This window comes from Cervus canadensis, chromosome 2 (assembly GCF_019320065.1).
Source record: "Cervus canadensis isolate Bull #8, Minnesota chromosome 2, ASM1932006v1, whole genome shotgun sequence".
Taxonomy (NCBI): domain Eukaryota; kingdom Metazoa; phylum Chordata; class Mammalia; order Artiodactyla; family Cervidae; genus Cervus; species Cervus canadensis.
In genome coordinates this window covers 86,764,066-86,780,001 of record NC_057387.1, presented here as the reverse complement: position 1 = coordinate 86,780,001, position 15,936 = coordinate 86,764,066, and the positions used below count along the sequence as shown (strand labels likewise).

At 47.7% G+C, this 15,936-nt stretch overlaps 1 protein-coding gene across 1 annotated transcript in view; it reads left to right on the top strand.

Annotated features, from left to right (window-relative positions):
- Positions 1-15,936, top strand: part of MROH7 (maestro heat like repeat family member 7) — a 48,517-nt gene that overhangs the window by 13,181 nt on the left and 19,400 nt on the right. Inside the window, exons 4-13 of the mRNA XM_043447558.1 lie at positions 4,994-5,067; positions 6,227-6,310; positions 7,240-7,319; positions 7,623-7,752; positions 9,336-9,431; positions 9,933-10,037; positions 10,250-10,385; positions 13,365-13,477; positions 13,881-14,057; positions 14,402-14,556. Coding sequence (XP_043303493.1) covers positions 4,994-5,067; positions 6,227-6,310; positions 7,240-7,319; positions 7,623-7,752; positions 9,336-9,431; positions 9,933-10,037; positions 10,250-10,385; positions 13,365-13,477; positions 13,881-14,057; positions 14,402-14,556 — 1,150 coding nt within the window. The remainder of the gene's footprint in view (positions 1-4,993; positions 5,068-6,226; positions 6,311-7,239; positions 7,320-7,622; positions 7,753-9,335; positions 9,432-9,932; positions 10,038-10,249; positions 10,386-13,364; positions 13,478-13,880; positions 14,058-14,401; positions 14,557-15,936) is intronic.

The following is a 15,936-nucleotide window of genomic DNA, read 5'->3' as shown; positions in this document are numbered from 1 at the left end:
CTTCCCTTGTGACCCTTTCCAATCAATATCCCTTCTTCTGGGGTTGTTCGTTGTTCAGTTGCTAAGTCATGGACTGCAACATGCCAGGCTTCCCTGTCTTCACTATCTCCTGGGATTTGCTCAGATTCATATCCACTGAGTCAGTGATGCTATCTAACCGTCCTCTGCCATCCCCTTCTCCTTTTGCCTTCAATCTTTCCCAGCATCAAAGTCTTTTCCAGTGGGTTGGCTCTTCGTGTAGGGTTTTTCAGTCTTGGCACTATTGACGTTTTGTGTTAGATAGATCTTTGTTTTGTGGGTGTGGGTGCATGGGGGCTGTTCTATGCATCACAAGATGCATCCCTAGACTCTGCAGAAGATACTAGTAGGAACATTCTCCCTCACAAGTTGTGACAATCAAAGATGTCTACAGACATTGCCAAATGGCAAATAGGGGTCAAGATTTCCTTCAGTTATCAACAGTCACAGAAGGAACAATTCTTTGCATTTGTATCACCATAGACTAGTTTTGCCTGTTTTTAAACTTTCTATCAATAGGATACTACTGTTTATACTGTTTTGATTCTGGCTTCTTTAGCCCATTATATCTAGCGGATTCATCCACATGGTTGCATGTGTCATAGTTGATTCTTTTTATTGTTCTGTTGTGCCTGAAAAATTCCATGGACGGAGGAGCCTGGTGGGCTGCAGTCCATGGAGTCGCTAAGAGTCGGACATGACTGAGCAACTTCACTTTCACTTTTCACTTTCGGGCATTGGAGAAGGAAATGGCAACCCACTCCAGTGTTCTTGCCTGGAGAATCCCAGGGATGGAGGAGCCTGGTGGGCTGCCGTCTATGGGGTCACACAGAGTCCGACACGACTGAAGCGACTTAGCAGCAGCAGCAGCAGTATTCTATCTTATGAACATACCACAGTTTGTTGATTCATTCTGATGGACATTGGAATTTTTCTACTTTTTGGATATTATGAATAAAGTTACTTTGAACCCTTCTGTACATGTCTTCTAGTGCAAAGATATACTTTTTCATCTAGAAGAGGAATTTCTGGGTCATAGCATAAGCACATGTCCAGCTTTAATAGATACTGCAAATTTTTCAAAGTGGTTGAATTAATTTACTCTCTCACATGTGAGACTTCCAATTGCTCAACATTCTGACAAACATTTGGTAGTCAGTTTTTAAAATTTTAGCCATTCTGGTGGGCATCTAATGCCAGTTCAATGTGGTTTTCAATGGCATTTTTTGATGATTACTGATGTTAAGCATCTTTCAATATGATTATTGTCAATTTGTATATCCTTTATAATGAAGGGCTTGTTCAAGTCTTTTGTTCATTTAAAAAATTTGTGATGTCTTTTTCTTCTTGATTTGTGGAAGTTCTTTATATAATCCTGCTATGTGTATTCAAAAGTTATGAAAATAGTGTTATATTTTCCTCCATAAGTTTTACTGTTTTGTCTTTCACATAAAATTTATAAAGCATTGTGCATTAATTTTGGAAAATAGTTTGAGAGAGGGACTTAAAAGGCTCATTTTCCCCCCAGGTGAATATCTAATTGCTCTGGACCATGTATTGAAAAGATCATAATTTCCCCCACTGAATTGCAGTGTCACTTTGAGGTAAATCAAGTGACTGTATATGTGTAGGTTTATTTCTGGACTCTTTCTAATCCTTCGTTTGTCTATCCTCAACCATTGCCTTAATTACTGTGTTTTAGAGTAAGTCTTTTTATTTAGTAGTATGACTCCTCCCCTTTGTCGAGATTGTCTATTTGTTCTTTGTCAGGATTGTCAGTTCCAGGTGCTTTACTTTTCCATTTTAATTCTAGAAGCAGCTTGTCAATTTCCATAGAACAAAATAAAAATCTGTTAGATTTTCATTGGAATTTCACTGAAACTACAAATCAATTTATGCAGCATTGTCTTCTATATAATACTGTTTCTGAGGCTTCCCTGATGGCTCAGTGGTATAGAATCCACTTGCCAATGCGGGAGACATGAGTTGGATTCCTGATTTGGGAAGATCCCACGCGCTGCAGAGTAACTAAGCCTGTGTTGCTAAAACCGCAACCATTGAGCCTGTGCTCTAGAGCCGGGGAGCCGAGACTGCTGAGTCCAGGTGCCACAACTACTGAGCTCACGCCCCTGGAGCCTGAGCTCAGCAAGAAGAGAAGCCATCGCAATGAGAAGCCCGTGCACCGCAGCTAGAGAGTAGCTCCTGCTCTCCACAACTAGAGAAAAGCCCATGCAGCAACTGAGACCCGGCACAGCCAAAAATAAACAAACAGATAAAAAGTGAAATGGCATCTAGATCAAGAAAGTGAATTAGATGATACTGTTTCCAACCCATAGTTCATTTATATTTAATGTAATAATGCATAGTCAAACATTTTTTAAATTTTTAATTGGCCTATAGTTGATTAGCAATTATATTCTTTATTCTGTTTGGTCTATATTTCTTTTTTCTCCTTTTCTGGTTTTCGGGTTGCTTTTCCTCCCTCTTTTCTCCCTTACTTGTGTGGAAGTTATATACTGTTTAAAGTCTGTTACTAAATCTCGAGAAGCTACAATGTGTGTATTTAATTAATCACAACGTCCAAACTAGTCAATGCATTTATCTTCCTCCCAGATGATTTAAACATGTTAACCTCATTTAACACCTCCTCTCCCATTTATATGCTCTCCTGGTAATGTATATTAATTTTATCTTTTCTTTTTCTCAACTCTATGAACATTATTATTATTTTATGTAGTTAATGTTCTTATATTTACCCAAATATTAAGCTCTTTTTTTTTTTTTTATTTGCTTGTTGCATCTCAGACCTTCATCTGGGATTAATTTCCTTTTGGCTGAAATACACCCTTTTGCTTTAGTGAGCTCTGCTGATGCAAACTCTTTCCATTTTTACTGAAAATGCCTCTATTTATCCATCATTCTTTTAAAAATTTGAAATAATAAAAACTTGCAGAAAAGTTGAAAGTACAGTATAAAATGTTTTTTCTGAATTGATAAGTTGCTAAGTGATACCCTATCAATCTTGAATTTTAGTATGTGTTTCTTATAAAAAAGGATAAAAATTAACCATCAAAATCAGGAAATTAACACTGATACACTGCTACCATTCAATCCTCAGGCTCCATTCAAATGTCACCAATTGTCCCGGAAATATCCTTTATTAAAAAACGATCCAGGTCAGAATCATTCATTGCAGTTTTCGATCTCATCTGTTTTGTTTCCCTCAGCCACCAGATCTTCCTTGACTGTCATGTCCTTGATACTTTGGAAGATCATAGGCCAGCTGTTTTATAAGATTTGCCTGATTTGGGGCTTGTCTGATGTTTTCTCATGATCAGATTCATGTCATGCTATTCATGCTATTCCCAAAGATGGTGGAAATAGCACAGACATGATGCTGGGTTTTTCTCACTACATTCTATCTGGTGGTGTATGATTTTGATTTGTTGCATTACTGGTGATGTTCACTTTGATCACTTGAGTTCAATGGTTGCTGCCAAGGTTTTCCACTATAAAGTCATTCTTTACCCCTTTGTCATAAATACACAAAAAATACTAGAGAGATCCTTTGAAACTATGTAAATATCCCATTTCTCATCAAACTTTCAATTTAGTTATTTCTTTTTTTATATTAGCATGGACTTATAATTTCTTAGTTTACTCGATAGACTATATAATCTATTGTTACCATCATTTATTGTGATACAGAAGCTCTCTTTGAGCCAGCTTTTACGTCTTTTTGACATATCCTCACAATTTCTTGGGCTTATTTCCTTGTTTTCTGGTACAAGATGTCTCAGACTCACCTGCACTTTCTCTGCCCAAGTCCTTAGAATCACCTCATTCTCCTAGGAGACTTGTTCCCTTTAGTGGTCAAGAATGCTTAGAAAAAGCCAATGTTTTAGTACTAGCTGTATTCACTATCACTGAGATGTCTCTGCTTCTCACTGTTGACTCCATCCTCCAGTAGACCCCGGAGGTTGGTGGCCAAGATGTCCCTGAAGCTCCAGGGTCTCTCTCCTTGGGCTTCCCCTCATCGCCTTGAGTCAAGGACTCTGTGGGCCCTGCTCAGCCAAGTGCCCACACCTGGACCAGTCACTGTGGCTGGGGGCATGGAAATCTCATACCGAGCAAGCATGATTTCCAGATCCACCTTTATCCATTTGTGTGTTTATTAAAGTATAGTTGATGTATAATATTATATTGATTTCAAGAGTAAAGCCCATCCTTATTTGAAGAGGGGTGATAGGTAGGCCTTGTAGCTTCACCTACCTATATGAAATGAATAGCCCGCAGGGAAGACAGAGGCTTTGCCACCAGAAGAAAGATGAGGAACTGTGGGGCTAACAAAATAGCAATTATCTATTAGGTTGGCTGAAAGGTTCGTTCAGGTTTTTTCGTTAGATGTTATGGGAAAAACTGAATGAACTTTTGGCCAACCAATACTATAACAAGTAAGAGTTTAACTATAAAATGTGATAACAACCAAGAGAAGAGAACTGAATGATGCATGACAGGATCACAGTGGGCCCTCCATTACTCTGAAGGTCAGGGGAGGCTGCTCTGAGGAGTGGCGGGCAAGCAGACCTTATCCTCAACCTGGGCAAGGGGGTCTGACAGTGGAAAGGCCCAGGTAGAGGAAAACAGCTTGTGCAAAGGCCTGAGAGCAAAGCCTGCTGGGCCTGGAAGGAGGCCAGTGTGGTGGGAGCGTGGTGAGTGAGGGGAGAGTGGGGGGAAGTGAGCTGCGGAGGTGGGCAGGGGAGAGTGACCTGGCAGGGCCTTGAAGGCACTGATAAGGATGCGAGCTTTATGCTCTGGAACATGGGGTGCCCTTCGGGTTTTAGGGATAGGGGCTCAGTCTGGCTGCTGAGGAGGTAAAGCTTGGAGGGGCCCCATGCGGAAGGGGAGATGGGATTCTGCTGCACTGTACCTTTACCCTCCCTCTTCTTTTCTTCAATGGAACTATGACATGCAGGAGCCTTCGATGAAGTAGCTGCATGCCTGGTGGAGGTGCCAGGGCAGAGAGACGATCGCGGCAAAATGGCTCTGGTATGCTTCCTGCCAAACCACCTCCCCGCCACTGATTTCTTGGGATGCCCTCTCCCTCCACCTCCCACTCCACCCTCAGCATTTCTCTTTTCTCTGCCGGATTCTTCTCTGCTCTATGGTTTTATTAGTTTATCTTATTTCTTGTCAGTCCCTCGCACTGGAATCCATTCTCCATAAATCAGGGAGTTTTGTCTGTCTTATTCTCAGCAGCATTCTTAGAATCTAGAGCAGTGCCTGGCACATCCTAAGTGCTTGATAACAGTTTTTTTTTTTTTTTTAAACAACTGAATGAATTGTGAAGGTCTCTAAAAGGGAAAGAAAAGTTGGAATGACCCTTTTCAGGACACAGCCCCAGCCCGGGTCTTGGCCATGTAGCAGGCCTTGGGAGGCCAGAGAAAGCCAGCATCTTCAGGACTTGGTGAGGGCCAGTGGGACAGGCTGGTAGTGAGTGTAACACACGGAGTGTGGGTGAGCCTAGCTGGCAGACAGAGTCTGGAGGCAAGGGGTCTGCCCAGGACAGGCCATACAACCTGTCTTCTTGCCAGGTGGAATGGCAAGAACTTGCAGCATCTTTAACCCACCATACTGCCCATCAGATACACTTGTTTTGCTTTCTTTACTATATATTTTATCTCTTTCATGTTTTTTTTTTCTTCTACCTTAAGATAAAGAGAACTGATAGATTAATGGGACATTGGTTAATGTATTCCCTCTCCGGTAGCGGAATGCCTTAATCCGACTAGTGGGTGTCCTTACAAAGGGTTGATGCTAGAAGGCCCTCACGAGGTATCTCTAATGATGACATTTCAACTTGAGGTGTTGGAACCCTTTCTGTCCCACCAGCTCCTGCCCCTTCTTCCTTAGTTGACAGATGCTTTGCAATCTGAACCTGATATCTGGTTTTCCCCCAAATCTGACCTGCAGGGATTATCCTCAACCTGCTGCCACCACCATCTTCTCAAATCTTTACCCCCTCCCCCCACCCCGAGTTCCCTTGCGGTTTCTCACTTCTCTTGGGCTGATGCTGGGGGCTGGCAGCTGGGGAGGAACAGGCAGCTTGACTGCAAGTGGCAGGTGCAAAGACGGGGTGTAAGGGCAGCCCCAGGGCTGGGCTCTGTGTGGCTCTCACCCTGTGGTTTCGCCCTCTGCTGCCCCTGAGGTCGGGAGTGCCCTCAGCCTCCAGAAGAGCCAGAATGTGCTGGACAAGGAAGAAGAGAAGAAGACCCTGATGAAGAAGATGATGGTGCGCAAGCAGCTTGCGGGTCTGTGGCATCAGGGTGGGGAGGGGGCAGAAGTCCTGAGTCCACCCACTGATGAGGCGGGGTTGGGGTGGGGTGGGCAAAGGACATCAAGGCACAGATATCTGGGCATGGGTCTCAGCTCCACCCTGAACTGCCCCCATCTACCTTGAGGGAGCTTGGCCAAGTCACTTCCCTTCCCTGAGTCTCACTCTTAATATCTCACAAGTGACTGTGATTAAAAAAACCTGTGTCATTGGAGGACAGAACCCAAAGGTTAGTTCACTGTAAATTCTTAGGCCCCTGGGAGCAGTCATTATTATTTTATCTGTTATTTCCCCCCATAGTTCTTCTGATGGGGGAACTTCTGAAGGAACTTTCTTTCTCTCTGTTAAATGCAGTCACTTCTCAATTATCCACCACAGTGTTTGGGCTGGGATAGCCACTGAAGTTTCCAGAATTATATCAATAGTTAGCTATAAAGAGAGAAAAAAAAAATCTGTGCCTCTGATATGTTCATTTAATTAACATTAATTGAGCATCTATTGGGCGTTTGGGCTAGATCAAAAGTGAGAAGTAACTGGAAGGACATTTTAAAGGAATTCAACTGGACCACTTTCAAGGGTCGTGCATGGTGTTTGGGGGCCAGTCCACGGTTTAGACTTCCCTACCACAGGGCTGCTGAAACAGTTCTTGCTGAGCCCTGCATGTGTGCGGCGGGTCAGGCCCTGAAGTGAGGCCTGTTTTGAAGGCCTTGAACTGAGTGCTCTGGACCGGGTTTAGAGCAGTCAACTGGCTCCCTCCACTGGAGGCCAGGCAGGGAGTGGAGCCGGCCCAGGCTGAAGAGTGGCCCGGTTCCCTGAGGAGCGGCTGCGGCACTGGTGGTCTGTGGTGGCCTGCCCCCCTCATTGACACCTCTGTGTCCCCCATCCAGAAGCAGATCCAGGAGGAGCCGCAGGATTCTCTCACGAGCTCTGCCCGCCAGCAGGCCATGGAGACCCTGACCCAGCTGAGGTGACCTTGGCCCCTTTCCCAAGCCTCAGCCCCTTTCCCGCTACCCTCAGGCTCTGCCTGTATCTTCAGAGGCCTCTCTGCTGTGCGTGGCCCTTTCCTAGTCCCAGGCCTTTTCCCTTCCCCTTGCCCAGGCCCTGCCGGGGCTATCTGACTTGTACCCCACCACCCTCCTCCTCCCTACCTCATTTTGCCCTTCTGTGGATCTGAATCTCAGCCCTTGTCCCAGCCCTGTACCCTTCACTTCCGGCCTCCAGCCTCAGGTGCCCCCTCACTCCATGCCCTCACTTTCTGTCTCTTCCCCAGTCATTCCCAGCCTGTCCTGGGTTTGCAGGAACGGTTGGAGCTGGTGAACACATGTGTGAAGAGTGTGTTCTCCCTGCCCACTGTGCAGGCCATGCAGGAGAAAGACCAGGCCAAGGCAGATGCCTTACAGGTGAGGCAGGGCCCTCCCAAGCAGGGCCTTGGGGCTGACTGCTATCCTCAGAGGGAGGCACGTCCCTGGACTCCCAGCAGGGAGAGGAAGGGCATTGTGAGAGGTAGATTGGAATCTTCAACCTCCTACTTAAGCAGCTGGGTAATTCACCTCCCCTCTCCTGGCCCGAGCAACCACTTGATAAATAATTGGTGAATGAGTGAGTCTGTGGAATAAAGGATCCCTCATCTGAAGCACTGTCCACTTTGGGCTCTGTCCCATGAGAAGGATGTGGGCATATGGTGGCATGGCTCAGGAGGTGGCCAGGATTAGGAAGAAAAGGCCTGAGGATTGGGCAAGTTTGGGTTGAGGCCTGGAAGTGGAACCTCAAGGGGCTCTCATAAGCACCCTCAACCCCCTGCAGGATGGTCCCTGGAAGAGCGATCAGAGGAGACCCTTCATGTAGAATGGGGTCAGTAGGGGAGGTTAGGGAGAGAGATTTCAGCTCTGGGTGAGGCACATGCATACATCCTTTCATCCAGCAAATTTTAACTAATAACCCAGAAGTACAGGACTGACATACTGTAGGGCTGAGGGGCAGATGATCAAAGTATCGTACAAATAAATGCAGAATTACAACGGTACTTGGTGCAAGCAAGAAGTACATGATACTATGAAGAGCCTGGAATGGAGAGAACCTGACCGTGTTGGGGGTCAGAGGTCATGATGCTAGAGGCAAGAGGTTTAGAAGAGTTAATTAGCTGAAGGGGGTGGCAGAAGGAAGAGTGTGAGAGGCCGAGGGAACGGCCTGTGCAGCAGCCTGAGGACGGAGAGAACGTGATGACTGCAAGGATGTTAAGGAGGCAGAGTGGCCAGAGTCCAGAGGGTGAGGTGAGAGAGCAGCTGGAGCCAGACCAGCCACAGCCTGATGGCTCTGAGCCTTGGAGGTGGTGCCCTTGAGAGGAGACCCAAAGGGGAGGCGGGGGTGGGTAGGAAGAGAGCCTGCAGCCTTCTTGTAGTACCAGGCCAGGCCAGCAGAGGTCAGCGCTGCATGGTGATGGACTGCAGTTGGGAGGGTAGGAGGAGGGAGTTGGTGAACAAGGCTTCCTTGGTGGTTGTGGTGTAAGCCTGGTGTGCTCAGACTCAGGAAGCCTGGACTAAGACGACCTGGAAGGAAGATGTGGAGATGATGGAAAGAAGGGAGGCAGGAAGAGAGGGCCTCAAAGACACCCCTTAGCTTTGTGTAGGTGTCATGTCTGCACCCTCCTAAGATAGGGTTGTGCCAATCATGAGGCAATCACCTGGCCCGTGGTAGATTCTCTGTAATTCTCAGTAGATTCTCCCTGGGCCTCTGCTTCTTCCCTTTATAAGCTAAGAAGTGCAGGGATAATAATTACCAGTTTCTCCATAAAGAACCTGTAACCTATGGAGGGGAAGCCAGTTGCCCAATATCACACATCAAGGTTAGTCTCACATGGAGGGACCAGAAAGCAGCACTCCTGGGCTTGAGTATCCCTTCCTCCCCTGACCCACATCAGGGGTTGCCTGGGGTTGGGGTCTGCCCCAGAGGCTCCCTAGTGACTTGGTCCTCTTCCTGTTCACAGATACTTTACTGTCAGACCTTGGATGCCCTGCAGACACTTCTCAATGCCCTCTTTGTTGAGGACCCCACTCCTGCTGGGCTGAAGAGCATCTTGGAGGTGTGGGGGCAGGAAGGAGAAGAAGGGTGGAGGAGGATGGGGAATTGACTCAGGAGAACTGGGGTCTGGACCCAGAAAGAATGATTTGACTTCAGGATGTAATCTTGTGCCAGATTTCTGTTTCCCTGCCCCTCTCACAGGTTGTGTCCCAAACTCCTTCTCCCTCTCCCTATTCCCCATACTCCTGCAACTCCTGCGATAGCTGCCCCCATATCCTTGCTTTCTAAATTCTTGTCCTTATGTCTCTCTCCTATCCTCGAGACTCTCCACCTTTCATCTCTCTCCCACTGACCTCTGTCTTCCCTCTGGTCTTCCAGTTCTGTCCTCTGCTTCTGGACCCCACGTGTCCCTATGCTCTAAGAAGAGGAGGAGGGCTGCGGTGGGTTGCCTTGATGCTCTCCCCGGAAGCTTCCTGATAACTGGTGAAGGCTGGCCTGCCCATCCAGGGGGCAGAGGCTAGCATCCGGCTCATAGCTCTGAGTCATACCCTTCTCCCCACAGCCTCTTGGGCCCTGGATGAACTCTGGGAAGGCCCACGAGAGAGCACGGGCTGTGAAAAGCAATGTCTCTGTGTTGAACCACGCGCTTCAGACCCCACCTTTCCTTGTGAGTGGCTCTGGGACGGGGGAGGGGAGGACAGCTAGGGAGAATGTTCTCAACTCTGATGGAGCCCATGCATCCGCCCAGAGATTCCTAGGTGGTCCTCACTCCTCAGAGGATTCAGCTCTCGGGGCCAGGCCATCAAGCTCTGTTCACCATTTACTGTATAGCATTATTGAACCTATAAGTCTCAGTCCCTAAGATTATGACACAAACAGATGTCCTCGGGATTCCCGGCACTGGGGCTTCTTCTGGGGAGGCTCATCATTCGCATCGGGGATCCTGATGAGGAGATTGGCCGTGAGGCTCTGGACGGCATTACCATCCTTTACACCATCTTGGAGCTTCAAAAACGTAAGCCCTTTGGAGTGCCTCTAAAACAAGGCTTTTGAGCAGGTACTCAGCCTAGGAATTGAACGGGCCCTTGGCAACAAGGCAATGGTGGGAGATGGACAAGACCAACACAAAGTTCAAAGGGGTCTGGAAACCAGTGTGAAGCTTAGTCCCCACAGAACTAGGAGACAGAGGTGACAAACACATTTTGATTTAAGCAATGCTTCTATATAAGCCTCTTCTTTTCCTTCCTAGTTTAATTTGTGATTCTCATTTTCACATTCCCATGCCACCATGTGCAGCCAGGTATGATAGCCCCAGTGTCCTGGTTTTTAATCTGTCTTCCCCATTAGTCTATAGTTCATTTGAGTCTATGTCTTGTTCATTACGGTATGCCCAAGATCTATCCCTGGGCCTGGCACATGGCGGGTGCTCAGTGAACATGTATTGGACAAGTGAACAAAGAACAGATCCTATCTTGGAATCTGGAGTGGCTAAAACCTGTAGACGGGAGAACATCTCTGAAACAGCTGCGGGAAGCTAGTGATATGGTAAGGGCTGACACAGAATCCCAGCTGGCACTCACTGCACTTAGAGGCGTGCAGTGCTGACTGTTACTTGCCGCCCCCCTTCCCCGCAACGTCCCAACTCTGCTCCAAACCAAGGGACCTTGGCACATTGTTTAAAGTCCTCTGGCTCTGGAAGCAGAGTGACCTGGGTACCACACCTAGCTCTGGCCCTTCCTAGCTATACAAATTCAAGAAAGTACTTTTCTTGTCGAGGCCTGGGTTTCCTCATTTGTAAAAAGGACACAGGATGCAAACCATAAGATTTCTGGAAAATTAAATGAGATCATATGTGTAAAATGACTAGCTCATTCCACACATTATGGGCCAACAAAGTTTTTTTTCCCCCCATCCCTCCCCATCTTATTAGTTACAGTCTTTTGGGATCTATCTTGTATCCCTGCTCTTCTTGTTCTCTAGCATCTGGGGCAAACATTTAGTCCCTAGGAGACTTCCCCCTGCTGCCCAAGAGACACATAGATCTTCTGAGTGGTGGATAAAGGTGATATAAGTCATGTTAAGGATCAGTCTTGGGGACAGGAATAGTATACACCAAATTAGTATTGCCAGATTTAGCAAATAAAAACATAGGACACTCAGTTAAATACAAATTTCAGAAAAACAGTAAATACCTTTTGGTATATTTAAGACATACTCTTGCTAAAATTACTGGTTTATCTGAAATTCATATTTAACTGGGTATTTTGTATTTTATGTGGTGACTCTAAGGACAAATTCCCACTGTTAGATTCTCAAGGAGTGATTTATCCAGGCCTCTGGACTGTAGGAAGCAGCAAAGCTAGGATTTGAACCTTGGTCTGCCTGATACTAGGCCTCCCAGGTAGTGCTAGTGATAAAGAATCCACCTGCCCCAATGCAGGAGATGCAGGAGGTGTGGGTTCAGTCCCTAGGTCTGGAAGATCTCCTGGAGGAAGGCATGGCAACCCACTCCAGTATTCTTCCTGGAGAATCCTATGGACAGAAGAGCCTGGTGGGCTACGTCCATGAGATCACGAAGAGTTGGACATGACTGAAGAGATTTAGCATGCACGTACACTACCTGATATCAGGTCTCAAGCTCCTTCCTTTTGCAGACAACCTGCTTGCTTGGTCTGTATGCTATTCTGCCTCAATGACCCTTTCTCATGCCCACGTCTTGTGTCTTGTACATGCTGAGGAATCCAGCTAGGACCCGAATCAGACCACCATAAGACTCAGGAAATGTGCCTGAAATGTGTTTCCTTCAGCAGAAAATAAGGGTCTCCAATTTGCAAGTACTATTCTAGGCACTGGGGACACAGAAGGAAAAAAAAATTAATTCAGTAGTCCTTCTGTTGAGCTTATCTTCTTGTTGTCAGAACACAATGAACAAAATAAACAAGTAATATATACAGTAAGTCAGATGATGATGAGTATCAAAGGAAGAAACAAAAAATTGGAAAGGGAGGTTGGGAATACCAGGGGTAAGGGAATTGCAGTTTAAAAGGAGGTGTTGCCACACACCCAGCAAAAATGGAACAGAAAATTCACTGGCGAGATGTGAAGCCGTTGAACTCACACACTGCTGGTGGAAGCATAGCTGGCCCCCACCGTGGAGAACTTCTGGCAATATCCTCCAAAGCAGAACCTCTACCCACCTTAGGACACAGTCTCACTTTTAGCTTGTTGCTGTTGTTGTTGTTTAGGTGCTAGGTTTGTCTAACCCTTTTGAGACCCCGTGGACTGTAGCCTGCAAGGCTCCTCTGTCCGTGTGATTTCCCAGGCAAGAATACTGGAGTGTATTGCCCTTTCCTTCTCCAGGGGATCTTCCCGACCCAGGGATCGAACCCATGTCTCCTGCACTGGCAGGTGGAATCTTTACCACTGAGCCACCTGGGAAGCCTCCGCTTCTAGCTACATGCCTACAAAAGGCATGGACTAGATATACTAGAACATTCATATCAACACTACGTATAATAGCTAGAAACAACCCAAATGTCTATCAGAGGTAGACCAGTAGACCAGTAAATGGTAACATATTCATACTGTGGAAAGTTGTACAGCACTGAGAATGAATGAACCCATGCAGCTTGCAACAATGTGGGAGAATCTCACCCACATAATGTTGAGTGAAAGCAAGACATAAAGGACAACATACAGTAGGAGTCCATTTATTTGACATCCAACAGCAAGGAGCTCTAATCTGTGGATTTAGAAGTCAGGATAGGAGTGGGGGAGGGGGATTATGGCCTGAAACAGGGGCATAGGAGGGCCTTCTGGGGTATTGACTGTATTCTGTTTCTTGACTTGGGTGAGAGCTACATGGATGTGCTCATCAAGAAGATTTACCATGCTGGTTACCTATGATTTATGCACATTTGATATCCATGTTTAGCAAAAAGTTAAGAAACCAAATAGGTGTTTAGATCTCAGTGAAAAGGTTCTTGTCTTGCAGGAGCCAGAGATAAGGAAGAGACCAATAAGAAGGAGCTGTATGAGAGCAACAAGCGTTTCCTGGGGCCCTACAACCCTCTCAGCCCATGCCAGAACATTCTGCGTGTGATTGCGGTGACCACCTGCTGCCCAGCAGCCCTGGGCCTTCCTGGGAGATGGGGACGAGAGAGGAAGGGCAGCACCAGCCCGCCCCAGTGCTGCCTCCTCTCCTTCCATCCCTCTAGGCTCAATCCCCCCTCATATTCCTTTACATGCCTTCCTCAACCACACAGGTCCATCCTGTGGGCTCCCCACCCCTCTGGTCTGTGCCATAGCTTGTGGCACCCAGTTCTGGGGGGCAGGGGCCATGTCCCCCCTCTTTTTGTCACAGTTCCTCAAAGGGTTCGACACTCAGTGATTAACCAAGTATGTGGTCCCCTTGCTGACCTCTGCCCGTGTATGGCGGTGTTTGTGCATCGATGCAGGACTCACTCCAGGTCTGCCCACGTGTGTCAGGATCTCTCTGCCTTTGTTTCAGGAATTCGGGGATTTCCTGGGGCCCCAGCAGGTAAAGGACCTGCTGCTAGCAGCCTTGGAAGGGCTGAAAGGTGGCTCCGAGGCTCGGGGGAAGGACTCGGGGGAGATGATGCAGCTAGCCTCGGAGGTCACGCTCAGTTCGGTGCTGGAGTGGTACCGGCACAGGGCGCTGGAGGTGGTAAGGTCCCCTGGGGGCAGGGCCTGGGCTGGGAAACCCCACAGGGCTCACTCATCCCGCAGCCAGGGCAGGGTGGGTGGTGAATGAGTTCTAGAAGCTCTCAACTTGCTTATCAGCCCCCAAGGGCTCAACTGTCTGGTGAGGGGTGCGGGAGGGCAGTGAAGACAAACTGTCTCCAGGGAAGGGGCAGGCGCTCTGCCTACCTGTCTCTCCATTTCTCCCCTCTGTGCCCTCCTCTTCCTTATCCCCCTCTTCTCCCTCCTCCCATCTCCCTGTTCCCCTATCCCACTTGGCTTCTCCGCTTGGCCCTCTGCCTGCTCCCTGGTGGTCTGGCTGTGCCCCAGATCCCAGAAATCATGCATGGCATCTATGTGCACCTGAGCCACATCCAGGAGCCGCGGGCCCGCGAGGTGGCTCTGCTGCCCGTCTCTCTCCTGGCCAGCTCCTTCATGACCGAGGTCGTCATTGCCCTGCTCATGTGTCCCCTCCCACTGGACAGGTACCAAGTGACGGGTGCTTCTAGCCACTACCTCTCACAGAGTTGATACAGCCCCCTATTCCAGGACTGGGAATCCCTCCTTCTACCCAGGGGAGTCCGTCGCCCTCCCAGTGGTCCCCCTTCCATGATCGACGTTGCTTATGACAACCCTTAAGCCCTTCCTGCCAGGTGTCTGCTGCACTTTTATTTGTTCTCTCACAAGTATAACCACCCCATTCTACAGATAAGGAAACTGAGGCTCACAGAAAATTTCTAGCCTTAGGAACCTACTGAACAAGCAGCAGAATGAGGACCTAAATTCAGATCTGACCCACTACAAGCCCAGAGCTCTCCAATGATGCCATGGGAAAAAGAAACTGAATGTTGGTCCTAACTCTGCCTCCAGATGCTGTGTGGTCTTGGGTAGCTTTATTGCCCTCTCTGGGCTTCAGGTTTTCTCCATATGTAAAAGGAGAAAATAACACCCACATTCTCACCCCAAATGGGTGGGCATGATCAGTAAAGCAGCAAGTCATGCTGAGTGCATGCCCTGTGCTCCATGTTGTCAGCCTTCAGGGAGCTCTGGTCTGATGGCAGAGGGGACTATGGCCAGATGGTGATCAGCTTGTGGGCAAGAGAGACAAATCTGGCTGCTCCAGGCTCCTGGCCCAGGAAATGCTCCCGCACCTCTGAATGAAAACAAGGCAGAAGTGTGTGATCCATGTCTTAAGGCGGTTGGTTGAGAGTGAACAGAAAAGAATTATGCAGAACTGTGCAAGTGGGGTGCACTTCTAACCAGGAGACCTGGTGTCATCCACAGACACCAGGGAGAGCAGTGCAGGAGTGACACACCCCCATCTCCCACCTGGAAGAATTTAACCCTTTCTGGCTTCACTGCAAGCCAGGGAATTTTCTTCTTAGAGCCACTAAACATTCAGACTCAAGACTTCCAGGACCACATCTGACTTCACTTACTTCAGGAGGATGTAGGACAGGGCAGTATCCTTACAGCAGCCTGTGCAGGAGGATTAGACAGAGCTGGGATGAGATTTAAGGAGGTCTTGTTGGCAAGTGCCACTCCTGTGCATGCCTAAGAGTGAGGACCTCCTTAAATGTAGTGCCCTAGATGCCTCACTTTCCTCACCCTAGTATTGGCCCTGGGCCTCCCAGTTGAAAGATGTAGGTGCTACCCGGGCTTAAGTGTCTTGGGCTTTAAAGGAACTAGAGTCTCTTGTAATCTCTCTGGACTTTGCCTCCCAGATTCTCACAGGGACAAACCCAGTCATAAGAGTCTCTGCACCCTGAGAAGCTCAATGCCACAGCGTCCCCAGTGGTCCTTATAGTTCATTTGCAGTTCTTCCTCACCCAGACACAATTTACCAATTGGGTCATTTTTACCAT